This window comes from Centropristis striata, chromosome 7 (genome assembly GCF_030273125.1).
Source record: "Centropristis striata isolate RG_2023a ecotype Rhode Island chromosome 7, C.striata_1.0, whole genome shotgun sequence".
NCBI lineage: Eukaryota > Metazoa > Chordata > Actinopteri > Perciformes > Serranidae > Centropristis > Centropristis striata.
Genome location: NC_081523.1, coordinates 24,122,770 through 24,150,652, shown reverse-complemented (window position 1 = coordinate 24,150,652; position 27,883 = coordinate 24,122,770). Strand labels below are relative to the sequence as shown.

At 40.7% G+C, this 27,883-nt stretch overlaps 1 protein-coding gene across 2 annotated transcripts; it reads right to left on the bottom strand.

The window, feature by feature from the left end:
- Positions 1-547: 547 nt before the first annotated feature.
- On the bottom strand, positions 548-27,461 carry nsd3 (nuclear receptor binding SET domain protein 3). 2 transcript variants are annotated; one of them, XM_059336782.1, is made up of 25 exons: positions 26,938-27,461; positions 22,200-23,065; positions 20,867-21,115; positions 20,583-20,745; positions 20,342-20,496; positions 18,963-19,592; positions 18,713-18,875; positions 18,514-18,614; positions 18,111-18,156; positions 17,869-17,999; positions 16,926-17,051; positions 16,705-16,831; positions 16,415-16,615; positions 14,847-15,026; positions 13,999-14,145; positions 11,251-11,407; positions 9,872-10,074; positions 9,648-9,760; positions 9,396-9,542; positions 9,170-9,292; positions 8,178-8,294; positions 6,613-6,754; positions 6,414-6,520; positions 5,752-5,956; positions 548-5,272 (listed from the first exon to the last, which is right to left on the bottom strand). In XM_059336782.1, exons 2-25 carry the CDS (start codon positions 23,019-23,021, stop codon positions 5,001-5,003), a joined length of 4,827 nt encoding a protein of 1,608 aa, XP_059192765.1. In that variant the 5' UTR covers positions 23,022-23,065; positions 26,938-27,461; the 3' UTR covers positions 548-5,000. The 2 variants fall into 2 exon arrangements, with proteins under 2 accessions (XP_059192765.1, XP_059192766.1); XM_059336783.1 differs by lacking the exon at positions 26,938-27,461 and having other exon boundaries at positions 22,200-23,280.
- Between the last annotated feature and the right edge of the window lie 422 nt (positions 27,462-27,883).

Here is a 27,883-nt window from a genome sequence, read left to right as displayed (position 1 = left end):
TTAAGACAACTATTTTCTGCATTACAAGGTGTCAGAAATGTGATGTTGAAATATGCATTAAACTATAATCATATTCAATATGTGCTAATTTTGCACACATTTCCATAACAGAAATATTGTTGACATTTCATTTTGTTGACATATTAGAGTCAAACATTTTTTACAGATGGTGTTTTGGATGTCTCTTTTTATCACTCCATAAAAACTGGAGTGATAAAAAATTTGCCATATTTTTTAATAATGGATGTACCATAAATCAGGCTATGAATGATCAATTAATAACCCCCTTAGTAAGAACCTTCAGAAAATAGATAGGACTGAAACTGGAGAGTTTGGTGTATGTAGGTGCTGCAGAAGTGGATATTTCTGGCTTCTCCAGATGATTGTGCAGATTAAGGTAATTATTTTTTGCATTACAAGTTTTCTGAAATGCTATGTTTAAATATGCTAATGAAATATTATCTAATGCTGAGTTGTTTTCATCAAGTTTCAGTATTATTTCCAAGCAGTGTATTGAAACAGTTAAAAAAAAATCCCATACAGTGAGAGCGTTTCACTGAGACAGAGTACAGCTTTATTAAAGTCAAACTTCAGGCATGTCTGAACTCTTCAAACTCAACTTTAGAATGAAAAAGGACAGAATCAATATTCTCAAATAAAAAGACAGTCATGTACAAAAAGAGTGTCGTCTCAACAGTCACACACATTTAGAAGCAGAATTGTACAGGCAAAAAGAGCACGCCACAGTAACATGAGTCTATGCAAGTTCAATGCAAACTATTTACAAGTTCTTCAACAATATGCAGTAACACAGGTCGAACAGTAATCAACATGGTATTTTGTGTTCATCCACGTTTTAATTGAAGCAACACCAAGAGAGATAGATATGACCCCAGTTAGAGTTTCTGTAAGTAATCTTACTACAAGTAAAAAGAGATGAGTGCTTATGAAGGTGAAGTCTTTTATTTATTCCAACACTATGTCTGCTCTGTCGGCAACATTGCACAAAACCAAAAGACATCACAGTGAACTGAAACATACCCTTTGACATACAAGGGGGAATCCATCCTAAATTTAAGTGTATATAAAAAAAATAATCCTGGACAGGCGTATTTAAGGGTCACTTAAACGAGAACAAACATGCTGTCTCTTCAAAAAAACAAATGTGGGCACTACAATGAGAATAAAACAACGAAACATACACATCAGAGAGCATTTGAAGTGACAAATGGTGCACGCTGGGACGCTCAAATGAGGCATACAGTACGTAATACTGCTGCTGTATCAGCTGAGGAGGGCTGAAGAGGACAAACTGGCACAAAGTAATTCATGATCATGCAATCTGCAGGTGCAAAACAACAAAGGCTGCTGCACAATCTCTGTGCAACGTGAAATGGAACACAAATAACAACAAAACACTGGTATTGAAATCAGGCATTTGAAGAAAACTGAAGTGGAGTAAACCAATGTCTGATGTCGAAGCATGCATTTCAGCTCAACAGTCGCCTTGAAAATAAAATGAAAGCCTTTAGGACCAGTTATATAATCACGCTTCACCAGTCAGACATTTTTTGTGAAGCCACAAACACAGAATTCAAGGATGCCTGCAGTCTGTTAATCACACATGAATCCTGTGTTTAAAAGGGCAAAAAAACATAAATAAATTTAAAAAATTCAAGTTTAGACCGTTTTTAGTTTGTGAGTAAAAGTGACTTAATGATGCACTGACCCGACACTCAACAAGTACTGAAGTGGCCTTATTATTACAACTTACTACTGAACAAAAATGTAAAGAGCTTGGCAAATTTGTGAGCAGCTGGAAATCAGCGTGTTCAGTCTTTTTTCAAGAATCCATAAAAAAACAACAACTTTCTCATAAGTCAACAGAAACAGAAAGCCAAAAGGAGAGCAATCATCAAATGCAGACGAGTTTGAAATGTTAATTTGTGCACAAGTCATTTAATGGCATAAATAATGCAGGATTTGCCCGTTCTTTATTTGATTAAGTGCCTGTATTATGCATGTATTTGTTCCATAATATGTGCACTTATTTAGCATATTAAAGTTCCCCTCCACTCAAAAAGGTGTTTTGCTTATTGTTACGTTAATAGTGTTTGACCTTCATTGTTCAGAATGATGTATGTGCAGAGTTTAGCTCTGACTAAATCTTAAAATGTTTTGAATCATATATCACTTTCCTGCATTCAATGTCTCCCCTTCTTTATTTATTTCATCTTTTTCTGCATGATTTACACAGTTCATTAGGTACACAAAATTAATGCAATCAAAGCAATAAATCTTACCTTTATGAAAGTTAACCTGTTCAGTTTTGTTGAAAGAGTTTTAGAGAGCTGTTGATTCAACTTTATAGTAATTTTGTGCAGTATACAGAGAAGAGACTCTTATATTTTGTCCACCATGTTTATATCAGGGAGAGTAAATAATTGTTAGAAACATCTCTCATTATAAAGCAATACGGTTTGAGTAGCACCACAAACTAGAGTGTCGAAAAATTATCATAAATTTGAATCCCAAGCCCTCTTTAAAACATTTTTAACAAAAAGTGAACTTTATAACCTTAATAAAAGGATCAGATTTATTGCAGGACTGTTCAGACTGCCATTAGTTTTAGCTCTGTGTACCTAATAATCTGGTAGCTGACTGTATGTGCTCTGAGCATTCAAAGAGACCCAAAATGAACGGACATGATTTAGAAACATTGGCACAGTTTTACCCTGTGGCTCGACTTTAAAGACCGACCACAAAGGGAGGCTTAAAAAAAAACAAAAAAACATATTTTAAGGGCCGAAAACAGAAACAGAATTCATGTAACCAGGGTCACAGGAATCACAAGCAAAAAGCTGAGGCATGACTACAGCTAAACTTCCTTGAGTCCAGGTTGAAAAAAAAAAACCACACACACACAAAAGCTCCTCTGAAACTGAAACTTTACATTCCTATATTGAACTGCTTCACACTGCTTTTTACACCAATAACAGTGAGTCACGATACAAGTCGATGAGCAGCGGCTGTTACTAAAGTGTGGAATCATTACACCAAATGTTAAAAAGAAAAAGAAAACGTATGCGATGACTAAACACAGATATATTATGTAAAACTCCCCATGTTTTTTTTTAATAGTCTATTACACTGTGGTGGAGAGGGGAACAAAGTACTGCACTGGTGTTTGAAAAACAAATTGGTATAAAATGTGGTGCAATAAATACAAAAAATTTGGATCTGACAGATGAGCGATTAAAAACACTGTACAGAAGTTTGTATTTGTACATCATACGGGACTGGACTGTTGTTATACCATTACGTCTTTATATAAAGCCCAGCTGTAAGGATGTTCTTCAGGTGGAAAATGAAGAAGTTCCTTTTCAAGGACACAGGGCTGGCAGTCATTCCTACTTGTGCCAAAATAAACCAGCAGCATTTAGGCCACTTTCCTCAAAAAAACAATAACAGAAAAAAAAGGGAAATCACGCCCAGCAACTCACCACGTTTCTGACCGATAGGAAAAAAGTTACAACACAGTTTAAATTCCGACGTTCCTACAAGAAGAAGAGGTATCCATTTTGAAACACTTGTCTTATGTTCTTTTATTATACATTTCTGTATATGTATGACCTAGCTAAATTGTGTAGCGACAAGCCGTGTAAAAGTGCTTTTCAGAAAAGTTTGGCAAAAACAACAAAAGAAACAAAACGGAAACAAAAACCAAAAGCATCTAAGCGATCACAGTACACAACGTTACTGAAATGAACTGCATCTGGGCAGTAGTTCCTACAGCCAGAATCCAACTTAAGGCTGATTAACAATACTTTAAGACAGCACCAGTGATCACAAGCTGAGCCCCTCCGTTTACAATACAAAGAACGGTAACTGCTCGGAGGAAATGTGGGAACAGAACTTTACAGAAAAAAAAAGATAAAAATAAAAAGGATCTGTCTTGTTGTTTAAAAAAGCGCTTCCTTCTTCCAGAAACAACCAGAGAGGCGAGGCTCCGTCCCTCCTGATCTTTACGTACTTTACAATATTATGAGCCAATTATGTACACAATGGCAAGTGAGACTGGCAATATGAAAATCACAAGTACTTCTGTAATGTCATACCATTACACTATATACCATTATATTTCACCTTAATAGGACTATTTTCACAAGGAGGTCTGCGTAATGCTTAACACCTAAACAAACAAACATAATACACCACTCACCGAGATGAAGTGAGAGAATCTGTCTGTAAACATTAACAAACATAGATACTGTATATAATTATATTCATCTATACCCATAAGTATATTAAAACCATGTCTAAGGAAGGTTGGAATGTAGTGTGGTCCTGAAAACAATTGCACAAAATCGGTTATTTCCCCCCTTTTTTTTCCTTCAAGGAGAAGAAGAAGAGATAAATACGATGTCTGGAGTGATGATCGGCTGTGGAGGCGGAGGAGGAGGGAAGCTGGCTCGTCTCCGTGCAGCCATCCTGTGTGTGAGATGCCGCGGCTTACAGCAGGTGAACGAGGAGAGGAGCAGCGGGGTGGTGGAGAGGTTCAGCTTCACATCTTGTCCTCCTCCTTTTCTCTCTAACTCTCCCTCCACCTCACTTGTTGAGTTTTTTCAAAGTGCCGGTATCTGACGACGTGACAACACTTAAAATTTCCACAGCTGCAAAAAAAGAAAAAAGAAAAGAAGAAACATAATGAGGTGGTGGTCTGAGCCCTCCGGTGGGCCCAGGGGAGCTGCAGAGAGCCTTAGTAGTGGTGTTTTATGGCAAGAGAGGAGGGAAAACAGCGCACAATGATGCCTGGTCACTTCTCCTGCCGACACACAGCTGCTCTGCTCTCGCCACAAACAGCATCGAGGTGTTCGTGTCTCGGCCTTTGTGCTGGTCAAAAAGCACTGTATTCCCTTCAGATCAGAGGTGAGACGGAGCCCAGGAGGACAACAGGAGCGCACTTTACAGGGAATGAGGTATTGAGGGGGGCTGTGGTGTCACTCTGAAGCCGGCCCGCCCGCCCCCACGTCCGGCTCCTCTTTGACACTGACGGGGCTCAGAGCGGAGCGGCGGGGCTGGGTGGAGCTGGAGTCGGAGCCCAGGGGACTGGCGGGGTTGTGACTCGAGCAACAGGGGCGGCCCTCTAGGGAGGAGGAGGTGAGCGCCCCCGCCTCGTGATCCCGGCAGAAGGAGCGAGGGCAGAAGTCACAGAGAGACGAGGCCGGGGAGCCGCAAACGCTGCAGTCGTGCCAAGGACATTCCCAGCGTCCTGCAGACAGACATAGAGGACATTATGGTTCAAACCCACAAGGCACATCACAAGACACATCTTAGGGGGCTGGGATGATCACAGGATCGGAAAGCAAGAAATAGATTCTGTTTTTTTCAGCTCCAATTTCCTCGAAAAATTTTAATTCATTTTTTTTAAATAATCTTTTTTTAACTGGTCTGAGTTACAGCCAGGCATTACAGGTAGACTTTACCTTGATAATTTGTGACCCGTCAAAACAGATTTCTCATGATTTAGGAACTGACTGTTGTGCAAAAAGTTTAAAAGTTTTCTAATTTCTTTCAGTGGATAAAAGACATTTGGAAACTGTGCAGATCGTTTCTAAAAAAGTGTCACAGCAGGTTTGTTATGCTGCTAAAATGACCATGAAAAATATCTGTAATCAGAAAGATTTCGACATTATGCATCTTTAGATTTCATTGGGTTCACACAGGCAAACAAGCTTGTCATGTCATTACCGTATGGCGGCTTGGTGAGGTTGAGACAGAGCAGGTGGTACGCTTTGGGACAGTCCTTTCTGTCGCACATCACCAGCTCGCCTCCCTCTCCGCAGCAAAAACAGAAGTACTCGTGCGTATGTTTGCCCTCTGGCCGCAGCTTCCGCTTCTTCGGCTTCAGCTTGGCGTTCCTGGCCTTCTCCTCTTTCTCCATGACCACAGCGCTCTGGAGGAAACATTAGAAAAAGTGGTTTGAAACACAGCTTCAGTCAGAATTGCTCTGGAAATGGATTCTTGATGACGAATCACAATCAGACATTTTTATTTATCCCAATGAAGGATTGCAGCTTTCCCAGTCCAAACATATTTAAATAAAACATATAAAAACACATAAAACCAGTAGGAGGAACGTCTCTAAAATAACGGTCACTTAAAATGGGTAAGGTCTGTGTTCAGAGGCTTAATAGCAGAGGGCAAAAGGACTTGGAGTAACAATTTGTTCTCTGTTGGGGCATGTTTTAAAGTTGCCCTGAAGGCATCAGAGAGAATTCTGTTGAAAGAATGTGATCTTGTTGGCTGATCTTCTTTTTTCTTTTTAAAATTTTCTCAGCCAACAGTTTCTCCCAAATTGTGCCCAAGTCTTTCTTCTGAACCCCAATAATCTCTAAGGTAAACGTCCTCACCGTTGGCTGCACCCCGAGGAATCCAGAGCAGTTGTCTGATCCGCAGTGACACGACGATCTCCGGTTGCCCACACAGTGCAGGTTGTAGTTGAACGTCAGCTCTGTGCCTGCAGGAACACCAGAGACCAGATTCACATCAAATGGATCACCTTGGCATTGAACATACAAACAGAATATTCGTGTTTCCATGTGAACTCACCGGCGTCAATGTCACAGAGGGCGAAGAGTCCGATGCGAACGTCTCCGTTTACCGTCCACTTCTGTGTTTCACAGTTTGGGCTGCAGCTGTGGTTCATAAACCGAGAGGAGTTCCCTTTTGGGCCGGCGTCTATCACACGATCCTGTAAAGAAAGACGGATAGCAGGGTTTAAGAAACGCTCAGTAAAGGTCTCTCCTTAAAACAATGTTCATCAGTGTCCCTGATGTTCAGGGCTATGCTGGCCATCTGGCATACCAGGCAAATGCCAGGTGGGCCAGCAGGTCTTTTGGGCCGATGATATATATATATATATATATATATATATATATATATAATTAAAAAAAATTATATTTTGGTTTACTGATTGGCCAAATGGCCAATAAAACAGTAGAGAGAGGGCCAAGGTGTCTTTGGCCCCTTCTGCTGTCAATCAATCAATCAGCCACTCACGTCATGGCCTGACAAGTCTTTTGAACCGAACAACCTTTTTGGTAGACTCAGCAAATGGTAAAATTTTTTTTTTAAAAAACAGTTAGAGGGAGGGCCAAGAGCCGAGGCCCCCTCCTCCTCCTTGGGCCCATCAGCTGTCAATCAATTAGTCACGGCAGGGACAAAATAAAAATGAAATGCATTGGAGTCGCAGGAAATTTATGAGAAAAACAAACAACAGGCCCTCCTGCAAATGCTGCCAAATTAGGAGGCCTTTAGGGAATTAGGCGAGAGAGGTGGAGATGGCAGCACCCAGTGACATGTGGTAAGAAGCAAAACATTTTCTCTGCCTTCAAATATTATGAAGTCAGGTTAATAACTTTATTTTGTTAGCTTGCTAAATTTTTGAACACAGTATGTTTAGTGCTTGCTACATTATCAGTGTATCGTAGACGGATGTCTTATTTACAAACAGTACTGGGTGCGTGCGCAGCAAGGGGGCAAAAGCATACTAATAGAGGAGTTTCTGCTGCCTCTACTATGTGGCACTGACGACAGTAAGTTTGGCCCGTTGGGACTTTTAATGGAGTTTAACAGTTATGGACACCCTGACTACATAATTGGTTGACATTTTTAGAATGGCACAGCAACATGCTAGGCTTGCTGTTGTTACTGTTCAGGTATATTACCAGTTTGCCACACGTTCTAGTGACTTGTCATAATTACATGTTGGTCAGTCCTGTTAGTATTATGAAGCTGATTCGCTGTTATCTGTGCCAGGGTGATTATTTGTTGAAAGATTTGGAGGTGATAAACAGTTTCCACTGCACTGTTAATGTGTATTCTTCCATATTTTCCTGCAGGCCTATGGCCTTGCTTTGTTGCGCTGCATGTTATTGCATTTATATATATTTATACATTTAAGAGTGAAAGTTATCCATTCTGACTTTTTGTGTTTTGATTGATACTCTGGGATGAGGGCTGCTTTATGTAGCCTACATGTAGTGTGGATATGGTTAGTATGTCTACATAGTTAGGAGAGCACTAAGATAGTTTGTGTGTCATCAGTTGTGGTGGGCCGGTCAGGCCAAAAATGCCAGGGCTTTTTTGTCCCAGTCCAGCCCTGCTGATGTTACCTTGGTGAGGGTGAGCATGTAGAAGTTGGCCACATGATTTTCATGGGCACGTTTGATTCGCTGCTGGCACTCCTCTGAGTCGATCACCTCTCCCACATACTCCGTCACAAAGTCACCCTGAAGGAAACAACACACACCACATCTTTACACAGACAGCCTTTTTAAAAAAAATGACTTACAATCAGTGAGAAAGGCGGGAACAATGTCAAGAACGATTAAATAAGACATTTTCAGAGCCTTTTGAAATGACAGTCTGATCAATAGGTTATCAGGTTTTGACTGGCAGACCAAGATCATTTTTGACTTTAAATATGTTGTTTAATCATCCAGGGAAAACGCTGGTGTATTTGCTGCTGTGTGCAACAGTATAATTTTATTTTGTTAACAAGTTGCAATTTTGCCACAGTATCTAATTTATCATATTTACAACTACATGATATAGCAAACCCTTATTACTTCAATAATATTTTTTTCCTCTGGGACAACTGTCATAATACAATGAGATTTTTTCCCATATCAAACATCAATTAGCTCAGTCTTAGAAACCTTGTTTTTTGAGACTGACATTCTGGTCACATCTTGCTTTTTTTTTAGCAGTCCAAAGTTTCCAATTCCAGTCAATGAATAAAAACTTGACGCCGTAGCATGTTGCAACTAAGAAGCACAAGGTGACTAATCTTCAGTTCCTGATTTTGTAGTCCATTCTCAGCACTACTTGGCTGAAAAGAGTGCAGTGCTGGCTCAGCAGGGAAAATGATCATGTTCAACATTAAATATTCTATTTGTAAGATATTCTAAGTTGATTTTCATCTCAAGTTTGACTTTTACTGTTTGAATATCTGATTAAACGATAGGAAACCAATAGCTTGAGAGTCAAGCCATTCATGATTTAGGATTGGTTTAGTTCACATTCAAGATACATTCAAGGTAAATACACAAGACAGTGACACTTTGATGCTGTTTTGGGTGAAATGACTGAGCTCAACACACACCTTCCTGAGAGCCTGGTTGGTCTTGAGGCCCCAGCCACGGCCGTCGGTCTTTATCACCTCTGTCTCTGCATACAGCCGCTTGGAGAAACACTGGTTTTCACAGCTTTCTCCCGCAGGACACACCTAAACAACAACAACATGAAAAAGGTCATGCGTGATTTCTGATGGCTGTCTCACTCGTTTTATTGTTCAAGAAAATATTTGAATAACAAACATGCAGGCAGACCTGTGGATGACACTCGTACTGCAGCATGCGGTTGAGACACTGAGAGTGGAGGCTGCATGGATGCTCATCTGCTGGTCTGCAGTTGCATCGTGGGATTTCTGACAAGTCAGCGACATGCACCTGCACTTTTCCCACTGGTTTGTTGGACTGACACAAGAAAACACACAAAGAATAAGTTAAAACACTGAAGACTTGTTGCATATATAACATTTTGGGTTATTTGTCCTTCGTGAGGTATTAAAATGCCATTACCTTGATGAATTTGTAGGGTGGAGGTTTCCGAGAGTTGCGTTCCTGCTCTAGAGCCTCCCTGCTCTCCCTTTGTGCCTTGAGCTCCTGAAACCGCCGAGCTGCTTCTTCCAGAGCTAAAACACACCAACAACATTTTAGAGATACACTCTTATGCACCTTTAAAAGGATGAAATCACGACAGATTTGTCTTAAAAGTAAGAGGAAACTTTCTAAGAAGAAATTACCTTTCTTGAAGGTTTTGTTGATGTTGATCTGACCCGTAACGAAGTTCTTGTCATTCTCCACGTAGGGGAAGACGCGGCCCTGGTTAATCCAGTAGTAGTCGTGGGAGCCAAAGAAGAAGACGGGGAAGTCACCGACATCGTGGCGAAGGCTCTGAATGTTTGATGGCACCAGACGAGGGTTGCAGATCTCCGCTGGCCACCACCTGTGAGAGAAACGGGACAGGGACATTGAAAAGTGAGGAAAGAGAAAAGCTTGGTGAAAACATGTAATTTAAAGGTATTACAGCCAGAGGGCATGTCATGCTTGCAACAACATTTCAGCTTTTTCTTTTCATTCTGTACTGTTCAAGATTTTGTAAATTGTTTTCACAAGCTCCTGCAAATCACTGATCTCTGACCATTTACATGTTTGACCAGTAGAAATGCTGTTTTCATGGTATTTTTTGTTTTAATGGAGGAGACATTATTTGTGTCCCATTACCACATGTTAATCTAGTGCCATGGGAGCAGATTTCAAAGTGCAACATAAATAATAAAGAGCACAGTAAGGGCACAGAGTTGGTGTGCAACAGGAAAACACCACTGCTGTGCTCGGCTCTGCATTTCCTGAATACCTGCATCTATAATATCACATCACATCCTGTTTCAGTGTGAGGTGAAAGCAAATTTGTTGCACTGAACTTAAACGAGTTGATGGTCACAATTTTGTAAATACATCTAATGCTATTAAAAAAAACAAATATACATTTGTCCATCATTTGTGGTTTTCAGCCCAAAGATAATTTGTTCCTAATTAAGTCTGGAATCTGTGGTTGGTTTTGGTCTTTTCATTGGATTTTTGGATAACGAAAAAATATAAAATATCACCAGACCTATCCTTTAATGATCTGACCCCCAAACCACTCCTGCTGGTTTTAAAAACATGCTTTATTTAAAAAAACAAAAGAAATGATACATTTCTTTATAGATAGAAACAGTAAAACATCCATTAATATCAGATTTTTAATGGATCATGTTGGAGTAGTAACCAATTCCAAACCTAAAATTAGTAGTATTTTATCAAAATCACTTGATTCTACACGTTTCAACTCCATAACAAACCATTTGCACTGACAAGATCCTGTAAAATCATTCATTTCTGCGCTCAACTGGGACTAATTCACATAACACATGAATAACAGTCGTGTCAAAAAATGTAGAGAAACTTGACTGAACTAAAGGCTGTTTGACAAGAGTCGAGGGAGGCTTTTTCAAATAATTTATGGCATTATAACTGTTATACTCACAGTGAGTAAAATGTAACAGGAGCAAAGAAACGCCCTGAAGGTTAAATGTAACCATACCATCAACCCTCAGCCGTCTACAAGCTCTCTGCATACCTGTAGTTGCCCAGTTTGACCCAGACAATTTGTTTGTAGTGAGGTTTCTTCCCTGCCCTGCAGTCACTGCAGGACCACGAGCCCTCGGGCGTCTCCATCTCCAGACACTCCGGGTGGAAGGAAGCCGGGCATGTGTCGCAGCACAGCAACTTGCCTCCTACATTTGTATGGATGTATACGTGTATGTGTGAGAGTATGAGTGTGAGTATGAGTGTGTGTGTGTGTGTGTGTGTGTGTATGTGTGCATGCGTTGTGAGAAATGGGTATGCAAAGAGAGGAGGAGTGTATGATTAGGTGATGCACCTTAAAACCTGGACAAACTCTGAATCTCATTTGCAGACAAGCCTAAGAAAAGTACAAATACAGCAAATCAGCGTTCTCCAACATGTAGTGTGATACGACAAAAGTGTCCTTTTAAGGAAAAACATTTTCATCTAGAGCTACCATAATAACATCTGGTCATTATTCTAAGGCCAGGGGCTTTTTGCTTGAGTGGATGCTCCTGTGAGAGCTATACTGCATGAAAAAGATTGAACTTTGTTGGAAACCGCTGCATGGGGTTCTCAGATCAGTTACAACTTTCACTGCAGCAGTTACAGCATGTCTGGCAATCAGATTCAGAGCACTGTACCAAGACCAGTCTATGGGAAATACATGCAGCAGCACAGGAATAAAATCAGCCAGCGAGTTAACAATGAATCGGGGTTATACTCAAATAACAAATTATTGGCAAAAAGCAGGCATGCAGTCCTGCCAGTTAAGCAAACTTTTCCCATGACACATATCGCATCCTGCATAGACCTGCTTGTATGGAATCATAGTTTATAATATTGCAATTTGGAAATATCTTTTATTTTTCACTTTTATGAGAGTAATTTCACTATTCTTGCACTGATCTTTGCTTAACTGTGATTAAAATCTAGTCCTGATTGAGGTTATATTCCATCCAAGGCAGGTCAAAGCTCGAGAAAATGAGGTAAGCAAAATTTCATTTCTTCTGAAAATTTCAGTCAAAAATAAAACTTAGTTGCAGTCAGCATAAAAAAAAGAGGTGAGGCCTTTCAAATCAAAAACAAGCCCAGAGTGCTGAAGCAGAGAAGCAGTGCGCCTCCAGCAGTGATAAGCTCCACAAACCACAGACAGAACCTCAACTAATCCAGAGCATCCTGCATCGTTCACTAACGGAGTTAAAGTACTGGAGGTTTGATGACCAATTATATACTCCCAGAAGAAAAATTGAACTGAATTTTTAATTGATCTTGTTAATAACAACTGTATTGCAGAGATATAGACCTGGATTGACTGTTCATGCACAACACGAACAAATCACACAACAGGCCTCGTGCAAGAACCCTTTAAACAGATTCGCCAGATTTCTCGTTGAGTAGGAATCAAATTCACGGGCTGTCCAGATCTGTTGCACAAGTCGGCTGAAGATAGACTGTCTTTCTCCACAGGGAGAAAAAAAAACTTCTTTGACTTTCAGAATTGTAATGCCTTTTACTAACTTAGTTTAAATAATAAAAAATTAAAATAAATTTCAATAATTAAATAAAAATGTATTTCTACAATATCCCGGCTTGCAATTTCCAGAGAAGAAGTTTTTTATTTAAAAAAAAGTAAAAACTATGATTATTTGTTTGTACTTTACTCTCATGATACGCCTCTGCCTCTTTACTTTTTATACAGTCAGCCTGTACTGTACTTCATTATAGTGTATTTGAATAATAAACAGTACAGTAACTTCATTTGTACAGAAAATTTAAAAAGTGTTTGAAACAACAATTCAGTAAATAGCAAAACTGCCCGTTTCATTTCTTTCAATACAAGGTGTTTTGATGTGGCATGGGAAAGAAAGAATAATAATCATCTGTGTATAGTGATTGATTTGACCCGGACAGACACGATCACTATGAGAGGTTTCCACTATACTGAGATAAAAATTACACACTTAGAGTTCACTTCAACTGGGACGTCATGTTTGACACCACCAGAGATAAGTGCTACATGAACACCTATTGTCTGCAGGAGAAAGTGGTGGCTGCTGAAAGTCCGGGAAAAGCTCAGTAAGTGAACTGTGAGCAGAATTTTTACCTCTTTATATATAGCAGCTGAATCAATATTAAAGTTTTTTTAGTCTAGAATTAAAGTTGCCCACAAATGAAGCAGAATAGGACAGCCTTATTTCACAAATCTGGGGGCATTAAATATGCTAAAGTGGATGCAGTGAACACATTTTGACTTGTCATAATAGGAAAAGCACAGATATTAATAACATTATAAACAACTAATAACATTAAGAATAGCTCTGTTTCATTCAAGTGTCAAAGTAAGTTATGACAGTGAGTCTGCTTGCACAGTAGCAGGACACTGAAACTGAAGCAGCTAAATGGAATTGAGTTTGTTATTTTACACCTGTGCTTTTCTTACTGTGACATCAAAATGCCAACAGTAAAATAGGCCTTTTTGGTAAAGCTGACTCCTCACATGCCCCAGGACAGAGAGGTTTGTGATAAGAGTACGAGGCTGTTCTTGCATGAGGCCCACTGTTATCTGTTAATGTGTTGGGGAACTTGGCTGAGGTTACTTTGCGCCACTCTGCATTAAAATTAACTGCATGTTTAACCAGTTAATTAACTTTGCACCTCAAGGCTTTGAAATGAAAGATGCGTACAAAAAAGGGGAGCAGGCACAATACAAACACAGACCAGTGGGACAAAAGGAGAAAGAGAAAAACTGTTCAGTTACCTTTCCCAACATTCTTTTTGGTAGCTGACGAAGGAGAGGGAATCATAGGTAATTTCAACTCAGCACGATTTGACTCAGTCAGAAGGTAGTGGGACTTATAGGCATATGAACTTAATATGGTGTCAGTAAGGTCTTGCACTAACAGCCCTACACAAGACACACAGGAAGAGACGGGGGTGAGCCGCAGTCAAACTCGAAATTGCCCAAAAATTCACAAAAAGAGAGAGAACAAACACTCAGTCTCTCACACACACATGCACACAGAAGAAACAAGTAAAACAAAGTTTGGCCCGACAGAAAGAGGCCAAACAGTGCACTCAACTTATTGTTCAATGAGCAAAACATCAGATCTAAACTGAGAGTTATTATCAAAAAAAAGAAGGAAATTCTCATCACCATCCAGGACAGATGGGATTGTTTAAGTGGAGTGCAGTGTAGCAGCCTGCATCATTCATAGTATTAGTATCGTGATGGAAAACAAACATTACATTTCACAGCTCGGCTATTCATGGACAACAATGCCAAACATGAAACATGGAAGATTAAAAAGATGCAATTATCTAAAATGATTGGAGTTTCAGTTTTTAATCATGAGATGTTTCTGGTGACAAGTGACTATATAAAAACTACAATCATGGAGGGAAATCAGGCCTTGTTAACTCTATATTGAAAAATGTAAATAAAAATAAATTATTTTGCCGTTTCTCACAAAATCATTGAGTGCAGTTAAATTAAGAACTTCCACATGTGTCTGCTCTGTCAGGGTCACTGCTAAATAAAAAAAAAGTTTTAAAAATCACAGCTGCAGGAGAGGAAGGTTGTTAGCGTGTGCAGTTGTGAGAGCTTACCTCTGGCACACAGGAAGCACCAGCCCACGTTGATGGGCGAGGTGAGGAGGCCGTTCCTCTTGGCGCTGCCGTGGTTGCTGCAGATCATGATGTGATGGGTGAGGGCGACGCTGCCCGCCGCCACGCAGCTGTCTCCTGTGTGATACGCCACTGGACAGCGGATACAACGCATCAGACGACCTGGACGGGAGACAGAGGGGTGGGACAGTCAGGGTCAGACTCAGTGGTGCTCACTCGGCCGCACGAGTCATGTCGCTGTGACACTGTGCAGCTCACACTGAGCTGTGGGAAGATTCGCTCTCTGTCACTGCAGAGATTTTATAATAAATCAGGTCAGATTCCTTTATGGGTTCCAGCTGTAATTAAAGAAAATTGGGGAGGGAAAAATATAAGGACTTGGTACTTCTTTGGTGGCCAACAGTTGAGACTCAATGCTTCGTTGTATTTTCAGGTTCAAAAAGACAAAACGTGTATCAACATTGAACATTAACACTTATATTTTGAATGATATTTTGAACGGGCCAGCGAGAGTCTGAAGGGTCACAAGATGAAAATCTAGAAGGTTCTGAGATGTTTCTTGGTGTTGAAAAATATTTGCTACAAATCATTGCATGGGATTATATAGAATTCTAAATATGCTTCATCTGTCACATGTATATTTCAGATTTTAAATGTATTAATAGTGTCAACCGAGTTATTTGAATAACTGAGGAGATCCTGTTTATTTTATTTTTGCCTCTTGATATCGTATTTTTTCTTTTTGTCCAATTGTATTTTTTAGGTTATATTGTCATGTCATCATTTTAGGCGTGTTTGCACTGAGTACTTTCTGAGTACTATTTGGAAAGCGACTGAGTGCTTTGGCTACGGCCACTAGTTAGTTCCCCTTGGCCTCTGTTCCCATACAGGTACTTTTGTAGCGGCTAACCAACGGAGTTCGAATGTGACAACAGACTGACGCCAACCAGTGTTGCCAACTCAGCGGCTTTGTCGCTATATTTAGCGACCATTCAGACTCATCTAGTGACTCTTTTTTTAAAAAGCAACTAGCAACAAATCTAGTGACTTTTTCTGGTGATATTGGAGACTTTTGGAGAATCGTTACTACTCTTCTTAACAAGTTGCCGCCTTCACATATCTCTCACCTCAAACTAAAAAGAGTGATTTTAGTTTCAGGTGAAATCGAATGTTTGTAGCAAGACTGTGTCGCCAAATATTCTGCAAGGTATGTAGTGCAAGATTTAAGTAAGCAGCACATTTCTACCAGTCCTCTCTTTCTCAATCTAAATTCCTTGAAAAAAACAAAACAGTTTCTTCCTCTTGCACTTACACACTCACATATTCTAAGAGGGAAGTGCAACCATGACCCTTGCACTCAGTATTTGAGCTTTTTTCTCTTGCTATTGTTCAATATCACCAGCCAGAAGCCTAAAATGTAATGGAAAACGTAAGTTTCGTTTTTCATATGCTTTCTTCACACTTTGCTGATGTTGCACCGACTCATTGCCCCACAGTTTCCACAAACAGGAAATCAGAGAAGCTGAAAAACAAAGCAGTAGCTGTTTTACCTTTACTGGCTCGCTGCAGGTCTCGCTCCAGGCAGCAGGTAGAGCAGCTGTGCTGAGGGCAAGAGAAGCTTCCGTCCGAATTGCTGGTGGTGCCGGGGAGCTTACGGACACAATCCTCGTGGTAGTAACAGCCGCATCCAGACACGGAGCAGCGCATCACCTCCCGGCCAGCCGTCTTACAGCTAAAACAAGGATGATCGCCTAGAAAGAAGAACGAGAGAGAGACGCTGATAGAACAGAGTCAAACACAACAAATATGAGGCAGCGAAGATGTCTTCTGATTCACTCACCATTTCTGCATTCCAAGCAGGTGAATCTGCCTTCAGGTAGGGACGTCAGGCCGAGACACTCCAGGTGAAACTGTCTACTGCAGTCACCTTCACACACCACCAAACCCTCTCCGTACACCTCGCAGATCTACAGGCAAACACGGAGAAGCACGGTTCATATAACTCAAAAAGCTTTTGGAAGAAACAGAGTACTGCAGAGATAAATCATGAGCAGCGCTTACCTGGCAGACGGTGTCTCTCTTGCCGGTGCTGCCGTCCTGGCGGGACAAGCCAGAGTCCACAGACTGAGTATCTGAAGCGTCTGCGTCTGCTGCTGCTGGACTATCAAGACTCTTCCCAAATAAACCCTGTGAGATAAACAGAGAGGATGAGTTCTGTGTGAAGGCATGGAGTATTAAAAAGCACAGACTGTCCTTTATGTAAGCCAACTGTGTTTAACCACTCTTTGTAATGTGTAAAAAAAACAACTTTGAAAGAGAAATAAAATCTTTCCAATCTCTCGTTGATTCCTCAACTGACTGTCCAGCATCGGTTGTGATGTTAGTTGAAAAAAAATAAAATCCTTCACACTACTGAAAATGCCATATCTGCTATCAACAGTCCTGTTTCAGCCGGATTTCTCACATATTTCAAGGCCATCTCCCAGCACGTCTCATTTTGTTGTTTCTCCCGGGAAACTAAGCTGTAATTTTAATGGCCCTCAAACCTTTTTAGAAATAATCATCATACGTGGATCCATTAGTTTTGTATGTTTATCTGATGTCACCACCTGTGTTGCCAAATCATGTATGAAACAGTCTACACATTACATACAATATCAACCCATCTGTCACCGCAACCTGGCAACCCTGACATGTTGAGCCTGATTGCGTTTTCAACAGTACAGGTGCACTGATGAGGCAAAGAAGAATACTCGGCCACCCATAAATACCTCCCATGTTTTAAAACTTAAATGTTAGCAGCTACTGAAAATGCACACAAAAAATGCAAAAAGTTTAATAAAGAGGATGAAGATCAGATGACTGAACTGTATCAAATACTATATGTGTATATTCTCACTTCTGCATGTGAATGTATGCTTATTCAGATTTTTCGAGCAAGAGAAATACAGTATTTTTCTCTTTGCACCCTGTGTGTGTGTGTGTGTGTGTGTGTGTTTCTTACCTGTGGGTCATTGAGGCCTCTGGAGTCAGAGTCAGAGGTGTCTCTGTACTGAGAAGAAGCCATCTCCACATCCGTCGACGCTCTGCTTCGCTTCTTCAGGGGCTTGCAGGCATCTGAGATCTCACTGGCTCCTGGAGGATCACATTGCACAGGGACAATAAAAAAAAGATGGATTTCACTATTTTTAGAAGTATAAACCTACGACAGAGGTTTACAGGAGGCATGAAAGAAGGATCCCCTACCTTTCTGTGAACCGGTCCTCAGTGTGGTCTCAGGAGCCATCTCAGCCTGTGAGGAGGTTAAACAAGGGAGGAATGTTATCAACGGGCTAATTCATGTAGTAGAAGGTTAGTTTGAGGAAATTTCGGACATTAACATGGCATAAAATGACAAAAATGGTTGAAAACATTTGGGATAATGTTAGAACGCAACTCATCAAAATATATAACATAAATCTTGTTGTTTATTACTTTGAACTATTATTTAAACAGCCCTTATATATTTTTTTTTTTCATGATATTGATTACTGACTGTGAGGAAAAAAGAAAGAAAGAAGCAAACATGGGGAGAAGAGGCATGCCATGCAATAAAGGAGTTTCTATAATGCATAGCTGTTGTTGGTCTGAACACCAGGTTATCTGATACCTGTTCCTTTTTGGTTTTCTTCTTAGGGACGGGGTCGCTGCCTCGCTCCGACTCAGACCTGCTCCTGACTGACCGCCGTTGCAGCTTCCTCTCCTGAGAACCTGAAAGCACAGAACACGACTGAGCTGTATCCCTAACTGACTTTACAAACACCCACATCACCACATCTCCACACCCTGCAGGTCATTATTATACCAACCGTGTGGACTGCTGTGGTGTGATCCAGGAGAGGAGGTTGGCTGCATTCCTCCCTCCTCGCTCCTTCGACTGGCAGGGGAGCCTCTCCTCTCCTCCCCGTCTTCCTCCCCTTCGTCCCCGTCTTCCTCCTCCTCTGGACTGGGCTCAGGTTTAGCTCTGCTGTCCTGTTTAAAATATCAACATTTGAACATCGTTACAGAGCTCCTAAGGATATACCTGCACATTTTTCTGTCTGTCTGATTTACACAGACCTCAGGTGAGCAGTATCCCAGGTCGGGCTGCCGGGCCTCTCTCTCCACTCTCTCCTCCTTCTCTTCTTCTTTGCCTTTTTTTGGAGACAGAGCTGCTTTTTTCTGCAGGAGAGGCCAGTCGCACTTTGTGATCTCCACGTTCAGCCTCTTCATGGTGATGGAGAGGGGGAGAAGCTTCCTGGCGGCTGCTGTTTTCCAGGCTCTGACTGGCGGCGGCGAGTCCTGCTGCGTTCGTGCATCACAACCAGCACTCTGCTTTGGGGAGCTGGTCTTACGTTGGTCGCCCCTCAGGTTCTTCTCTTCATGTGAGGCCTGGGAGTTTGTGTTGTCGTCCGTGTTTGAAATACTACACTGTCTGCGTGGCAGAAGCCGTCGCGGCGGCTGCTCTCTCTCTGGTGACTTCACGCCTCCCTCTTCCTTCTTACTGACGGAGCCGCTGGAGCGCCGGGTTCGTTTCTCAGCTCTAATGTTAGGTTTCTTGCTGGACGTGCCTTCATGTGGGTCTGGGTCAACGTAGATGAAGGTGTAATTGTCAATCCGCTCCTGCCGCGTCATGACAAAGGCGTCCTCGGCGTGGCCTACACCCACCTCCCACTGAGAGCGCTCCCGCTGAGGGATAGGCTTCAGAAGCTGAAGAAGAAAAAATCAAAAGCATACAAAACCACGGATGAACATTATTTCTAAATGGAGCCATCTGACTGGAGAACCCATTTTTTTCATATTGTTATTTAGTATTGGTAATTTCATTAAACAGATTTTCACCCAGATTAAATTGTTAATTTAGGGACATACATTTGATTTGTGTGTTTTTATTTTGTTATACAGGAGTCTTTTGATTGGCTGACCAAAATGACAGTGTTCATTTCATAATAGAATAAAAGAGTACTTACACAAAATATGTTGTTCTGCTGTAAATTCATTCCTTTTTTCAAACAGTAAATAGGGTCCTTTCGTGGGTGTGATTTTTTTTTTACAATAATGAAATTAAAACTGAAAATAAAAAAGGAGGTAAAGACATACTATCTATTCTTTCAAAATGAGTTGAGATTTTCAAAAGAAAAGACTGAAATAACTATTAAAATCAAAATAACAGGCCCTAATAATACAATGCATTGAGGTGAACTGTAAAAACATTCCCCTCTCTCACACCTCTTTGACAAATGCATGAGGGATCCTTTATTATACTCCACTAAATAAATGTATACATTTAATCTAAAGGTAGAGCAGCTAATATATTGTTTCTCCTAAAGATTTGCATCAGTTCTCAAAAGTCTTTTTAAACCTTTTTTAATCATTGAAATGCCGAAAGCACCTGAAAAATATTTTTGTTTGTTTGTTGAATCAGTCTAATTACATTCCTTAGGCGCATTCATACGTACTTTGTGTTTCTCTACAGGATTGGAGGCTTTGCGCAGAGTCTCAGCCTGAAGCTCATCAAACTGTTGCTTCCCCTGGTACAGGACTATCCTCTTCTCATGGATCCACGCCCGCTCAGCGACACTGCCAAAGAACTGGACGTGATACTCCCTGTGACCTGCACAGAGACGAGAAAGGAAAACAAGCTGTTGCATTAAAGTCCTCACACATTCATATGTTAAGTGAAAGAAAACAGGCCCGTACCTCTGGTGTTGATGCGAGTGTGGACCTTCATCTGCGGGTCAGAGGAGACCATGCAGGGCCACCAGGGGTAGGTGCCCACCTTGGACCACACTAGGTCTCCTATCACAAACTCCTTACAGAAACCCGTCTCTTGGATCACTGATGGATGATGGACCTTCGGAACCTAAACAGGAAGATAAACGAGGTATTGGTCTGCTTTCAAAATCCAAGTATATCTACCAAAATTAGTGAGTGGTGTGCAAAGAATTCAGCCTGATGTGACGAGTGAACAATCGTGCTCTTGCCTTTGGCGTCTTTGGTTCAGTTTTGATAACGGTCTTCTGAGGCTTCTCTGTCTGGGCTGGGGGTGTTTCTATCGGCTGGGGCTGGATGTGGATGTCCTCCGTCTGCTCCGTGGTACCTGCCTGTGTTTGGCTCTCGTCCAGGTTCTGTTCCTGGACTTGCATCTGCAGCCTCGCACTCTTTTTCCTCTTCTCCTTCTTCCTCTCATGTCTGCGCTGCATCGGAGTGGCCTCGTTCTTCTGAGACTCCTTCTGAAGAGTTGGAAAGAGAAAAAAAAAAAAAAAACGTGGTGATGAAACATCAGTTAACTTTTCTTTTTTTCTAAAATGGTAACATAAAAATGCTTCTCTCCGTCTGCTGAAATCAAAACCTCCTCAGATATCCACTTCTGGAGATGATTAAAAGTAAACCAAGACACACACAGTGTAACAGCTCCACATGAATTTTAATGGGACGGATCAGACTCATATTTAGTCGTTTTTCTGTGGTTCAATATGCACTGCCTTATCTTTTCATTTTGTTGTTTGTATGTACAGCTAAAATGCACAGTCAATTAAACAATGCACAGAAAGTTAACCAGCAACATTTTTGATGATGGATTTAACCATTGAAACCATATTTCAAGGAAAAAAGCCACGCAATGCTGGCTCCAGTCTCTAAAATGTGTAGGTTTACTGATTTTCATGTTCTTATACAAGAGTACACTGAGCAACTTTGGCTTAATGGAGTACTTAACCCTGAAAATGACCATTTGTAAATCAAATGAGTTACTCATTCTGTGTTACCTTTAACTCTTCAACTCTGTTTTGCCTTAACAGCAAAACTATATCAAAACATGAACTCTCACACAACTTGTGCAGTGTAATCCGATTCTTATTTATGCCATCTAATGATCAGTACATCCCAAACACATACATTTTTACTAGAATATTACTACACTTCCACCACCAGTGTCTCACACTAGCACAGACGCCTATTCATACCCTTGCTAATGTGGCCCCCATTGACTTTAATTCACTGAGGATTTAAAATTAAAAAAGACCTTATTATATTCAAGACTTAAGGTAACACGGGTGAGTAATAGATATACAAATGGTCATTTTAAATGGTGAAGTATTCTTTTAAGAGCAATTATTTGGCCAAAACAAGCTTTTTGCAGACATTGGCATGAAACAGTTAACAAAAAATCAAGTATCATGTTTTTACATTTTCTTTTAATTTCTATTTCATGTGAAAAGACATAAAAAAGGACAGATCAAAATGTCCTCAGTGATAGACACAGACCTGTGTATGAATGTGTGTGTGCGTGTGTGTGTAACTTGGTGCAAACATTACCTGCAGTTCCTGCAGCAGGTCTCCACACAGCGCAGATTCAAACAGCTCTTTCCCGTTCTGATACGTCTTTATGATCTTCAGTTTGATCTCTGGAGAGCTGGTTTTCTTCAGCACCCCGCCGGGAGTGTTGGACAGGGTGTGGGAGGGTTGAGAAGACGGGGTACTGTCCACAAGGGAGGGGGGAGGACTGGAGGAAGGCAGGATTAAGGGGGGAGGAGGGGGAAGAGTGTGGGTCATGATGTGAGGCGTGTGGGGCAGGTGGTGCTGGGAGGGCAGCGGCAGAGCAGGGGGTGGCGGGGGACTCTGTGGGTGCGGGTGGGTTTGTATGTGAGTTGGGTTTGAGTGGAAGTGGTGCGCGTGATGGTGGTGATGGGGGTGATGGTGATGGTGGTGGAGGTGTGGGTGATGCGTGGGCAGAGGGGGGGACACAGGAGACAAAGGTCTCTCCTGGAGACCTGGGCCTCTCAGGACCGTCCCCTCCCCCGGCATGAGACCATGATCTCCGTAGCTCCGTATGGCCCCGTAGCCGTTAGCCGAGCCGTTGGGGAACTGCGAGTACATGGAGAACTTGGCCTGCGGCTCGTACATGCCCAGACCGGGCGGGTAGCCGTTGGAGACCTGCGACATGTCCTCTGAGGCTGAGGGCGGGTAGGAAAACTCTGCATCCAGGGCAGCATCGTAGGAGGGACCACCATCCTCGCCTGGATCACTGCCGGTGTCACAGGTGCCTTCCTGTCTGATGTTGGCTGAGTCAATGAGCTGAGGGGGTTGCTGAATTGTATTTCCCATGATCCCTTGCATGAAAGAGAAGGAGAAATCCATTGTTGGGCTCCTGCATCCTTAACTGTCTTTTTCTTTGACTGGACCTGTTGACAGAGATGTATGTGGTTAAATGAGACACAGGGAGGCTCTGACTAATTCATTATCACTAATTATCACAATTACACAGGGTGTTTTTACACCCAGGGAGACAAAAGCCTTGTTCAAGACCATTTAATTTAACCTTCACAAAGCCCTGAGAAATGGTCACATGTAGCACCAACTTGACATTATATACATGAAATCTGCTCTCTGCCATGCTCTATGCATTGTATATATTTATCTTTTGCGATCAAGTGACCATTAGAGGCCCAGAAACCTACCAGTGCTGCTGTTCTGGGATACTCTCCTGTCCCAAGGTTGCTGTGTGTTAGTTTATTTGTGGTAATTCCGTTAAATGTATTTAGGAACATGTATAATTAAGGCATAGTATAATCTTTATTTTTAAAACAAAAATTTCACACAAGGAAACACCGGCCCTCCAGTTTAAGTGAAACTGTAGGACCAGTGGACTTATGGTTGAGACACATGTCTGCATAACATATAGTTTCAACATCCCCAGTTTGCTTCAAGCCAGGGACCTACACTGTGAAACAATCCAATATGTGGTGGAAAAATTTTAGCACCTGCTGTCATCATTTCAGCTAATACTGTTAGTAGTGCATATTTGAAACAAAATGCTCATTTGTGGCAAACAAGATAGTTGCAAACCACACTTTGCCAGTATAGTAATCCGGCCTTGATGTTTTATGTAGTCATAAGATATTTGACATGAAGCACCATCGTGACAACACATATTGCTCCTCTAAAATGTAACATCAACTCTTAATAAACCCAGAGCTGATGTGATTGGTAGATTAATTGAGCAACATTGCAACAGGATTTATTCAGCTTTTTAAGAATAACATTTGAGCACTCCCAATGTATCAAAACCTTGAAAAAAATGTCCAGGCTCTCAAAGGCTTGATCATGACAGTATAACACAGTTAATATTAATGCAATTGCGAAAAATAAAGTTTACAGAATTCCAACACTGCACAAGACAACAACAAGTATGACCATGGGATCATTCCATTTCAAATATTGAAAGATTTTTGGATCACACAAATTATTGTGTAGATGACACACCAGATAGTTGCAAATCAAGCTTTTTTAAGGAATATATTCAATTCCAAACTTTTAATTCTTTATACAAACCAGAAAGATATTGTGTGTTTTCTATAGTAATAATTATTTTAAACCAGAAAGATATTGTGTGTTTTCTATAGTAATAATTATTTTATTTTTGGACTGCTGATCAGACATAACTAGCAATTAAATTATGTTTACTTTGGCCCTGAATAATTTCAATGAGCCTTTTTTCATCATTTCAAAGCCCACATTATTAATCTATGTATTGAAATATTTGAATTTTAGTCAATAATAAAGAAAGATTATAAACCAAAGCCCTGTCTGGATGTTAGTGGACTTTAAGTTGACTTGAATGGTCAAACTCTTTCCAACAGTAAAGATTCTCATCCAAAACTCACTATCAATTATTTTCAGGTTGCTCTCAAAACACGAACGAAATTCCCGGCAGCTTATAACCATAGTTAAGAAGTTTACTTTGATAGCCATTAATCATCTGTGCGGAGCCTCTTATCACAACTATTGATCATTTAGTGTTTTATTTCATCAACACACACACATGGTAGCCTGCTATCACAAACAAAACAAAGAGCAGCTCCCAGCGCCTGGTTTACCCTCTTATTCTTGACACTTTTAAACCTCTCTGTTCAGCATCTTTCAGTCTATCCTTACATCACATGCATGGCTCCTTTTTCTCGACATAAACTTGGCTATCAGTAAGATTTAATTATTATTTTTATTTTAATTAAAGTATAAAGCTTCCAGGAACCCAAACTACAAACAAAAGACACAGGTGTCTTTGGAAATGTACCATTTTAAAAAAAACATGTATACACACAAAACCAGCAGAAAAAATAATAAATAGTAAAACTACAAAACAGTAAATTAAAAATAGTAATAGTTTTCATTGTAGAAAGAAAATTCACATTTTAAAAATGGTCTAGAAACATAAATGGCACACTGTGAAGGCTCCTATGATTGCACTTTAACTGGCTTTCTCAGTTGGTCTACATATCATAAATAAATAAAGTTATTACTGTAAATAAAACATGTGTATTTTCAATAAATAGATGGACTCCAGGGGGTTAATATCCATTATGATGAAATAATCGTGTTAAAAGTGTTGAGGCTTGCACGGTGACCGGACTAATACACTGATTGAGGTTTAATTTGTGGACACACTCAGGCTGCCCAGCGTTGGCAAAGGTGGATAACGGTGATGTAAACATCCATGAAGGTGTCAACTAACGGTCACTAGCTACCTTTAACGGTGTGTGTTGTTATTTTAGGCTTCATGTGAGTTGAGGGGGAGCATTAACCCTCTGGAGTCCATCTATTTATTGAAAAAAGACATGTTTTATTTACAGTAATAACTAATGTATTTATGATATGTAGACACACTGAGAAAGCCAGTTGAAAGTGCAATCATAGGAGCTTTCACAGTGTGCCGTTTATGTTTCTAGACCATTTTTAAAAGGTGAATTTTCTTTCTACAATTAAAACTATTACTATTTTCAATTAACGTGCAAATAGACTGTTTTGTAGTTTTATCATTTATTATTTTTACTGCTGTTTTTGTGTGTATAAATAGTTTAAAAAATGGTACATTTCCAAAGACACCTGTGTCTTTTGTTTGTATTTTGGGTTCCTGGCAGCTTTATACTTTGTTAATTAAAATGAAATGAAAAATCTGACTGGAAAAAAAGGAGCCATGCATGTGATGTAAGGACAGACTGAAAGATGCTAAACAGAGACAGAAATGAATGCATAAGAAGTTGACAAATTTGAACCAAAATCTCCTGGACTTCAGAGGTTTAAGAAGTTTACTTTGATAGCCATTAATCATCTGTGCAGAGCCTCTTTTCACAACTATTGATCATTTAGTGTTTAATCTTATCAACACATACACATGGTGGCCTGCTATCACAAACAAAACAAAGAGCAGCTACCAGCGCCTGGTTTACCCTCTTATTCTTGACACTTAATATCCATTATGATGAAATAATCGTGTTAAAAGTGTTGAGGCTTGCATGGTGACCGGACTGATCCACTGATTGAGGTTTAATTTGTGGACACACTCAGGCTGCCCAGCGTTGGCAAAGGTGGATAACGGTGATGTAAACATCCATAAAAGGTGTCAACTAACGGTCACTAGCTACCTTTAACGGTGTGTGTTGTTATTTTAGGGTTCGTGTGAGCTGAGAGAGAGCGTTAATACCTGCTCACAAGTGTGGAAAAACCGACTGCGCAGACAAAAAAAAAGGTTTCACTGAATGATCTTATAGCTTTCTGCGATGTTAGCCTAAAGCTACCTGGCTTAATAAGGGGTTGTCGAGTAAAAGATGTGGACCGTTTAGAACGTTAGAACACAAACACTACACGAGGGATATGACCGTTAGTGTTTTGGAACACACGACTAACCGTTTTCAGTTATTGTTTAGCCGTTAATGTGAACGACACATGGAAGAAGATGAAAGAGAAGCTAATGTTGGCTAGGCTAACGTTCCATTGCCAATATGGCTGCCTTTGCCCCTTTAAATCAAATTGTCTGGCGTGATTATACCTCCATCGCTGGCGGTTTGGAGAGAAATGTGCCTCAAATAAGCGAGCTACGAGCCCCAAAAACGGTGTGAGGGAAGACAGGGAGAGAGGGGGGACAACAACATGCAGCAGGCAGCAGCTATGGCAAACACGCTTATCGCTAAAGAGGAGAGCAAAGGAAGGAGCAGCACAGATTTTGATGCCGAGTCGAGAGATGCAGGGAGATATATATTTAAAAAAATAGCAATACCTTCAGCGTGTCCCATTCTAAACACATACACCAGCCAGCAACGGTTCCTCGTTTAATATAGAAGGAGAAAAATAATCAAAAAAACCCTGTAATAAAGATAAAGCGCAGGCCTTTTCCTTTTTCGTTTTAACGCAATTCTCCACAGAGAGGAGGAGGGGGTGTTACGCTATCTGGTCGCTGCCCAATCCCAAAGCTTGGCTCTTCCTCAATGTATGGAGCATTCCGCTAGTAGAAACCCTGCCACACATACATATGTTCAATTCTCGCCGCCCTCCTGTGTGCACTCTTTCTTAATAATAATAATCTCTAGCTCCCTCTTCCTCCGGTTTAACAAAAGCACCCTGCTTTTTTAGTCCAGGCCTGGTGGTCGGTCTCTCCTGCAGCTCAGCGCCAAAATCACACAGATCCGGACCAGAGGGGTTCAGAGGAGCACTCCGGGATGTGTAGTTTACTCCTGACTGCATCTACTTTAATAAGAAACTATCAAGGCCAAAAAAGGAGCTACATGCGCAAATGTAATATAAGTCACACCTACACTGAAATGAAAGAGGAAATTCATGTGTCATGTTTCATTTGAGGAGGAGAATGACGTAAAAAAAAAACAACAAAAAAACATGACAATTTTTTTTTAATAGTGTCATACTATTAGAGGTTGAAGGCTGTGAACAGTATTAAATAATTGTTTTGATTATTTTATTTCACACTGATCACAACGCGATGCAGATGCTGTAGTTTCGTTTGCAGCAGCGTCTCTGATTGGCTTTTATACGCCTCCTCGCCTGATCTGAGGCTGCAGGAAACGAAAGACCTCTCACTCTGCCTGAAATTCATGATACCACAAATGTTGTAGTCCACAGTCGATTACCAATCATACATCCTATAGCTATTTATCTTATTGTGTCTAGAATTGATATATTAGAGCACCTGAAAATATTGTTAAAGACAA

Excerpts from the sequence above, each read along its gene's own strand:
- nsd3 (XM_059336782.1), bottom strand. The coding sequence starts at position 23,021 with ATGGATTTCTCCTTCTCTTTCATGCAAGGGATCATGGGAAATACAATT. Across the intron at positions 21,116-22,199 it reads ACCTGCTGCAGGAACTGCAG|AAGGAGTCTCAGAAGAACGA; the intron begins GTAATGTTTGCA and ends CCAACTCTTCAG. Across the intron at positions 5,273-5,751 it reads CCTCACCAAGCCGCCATACG|GACGCTGGGAATGTCCTTGG; the intron begins GTAATGACATGA and ends GTCTGTCTGCAG.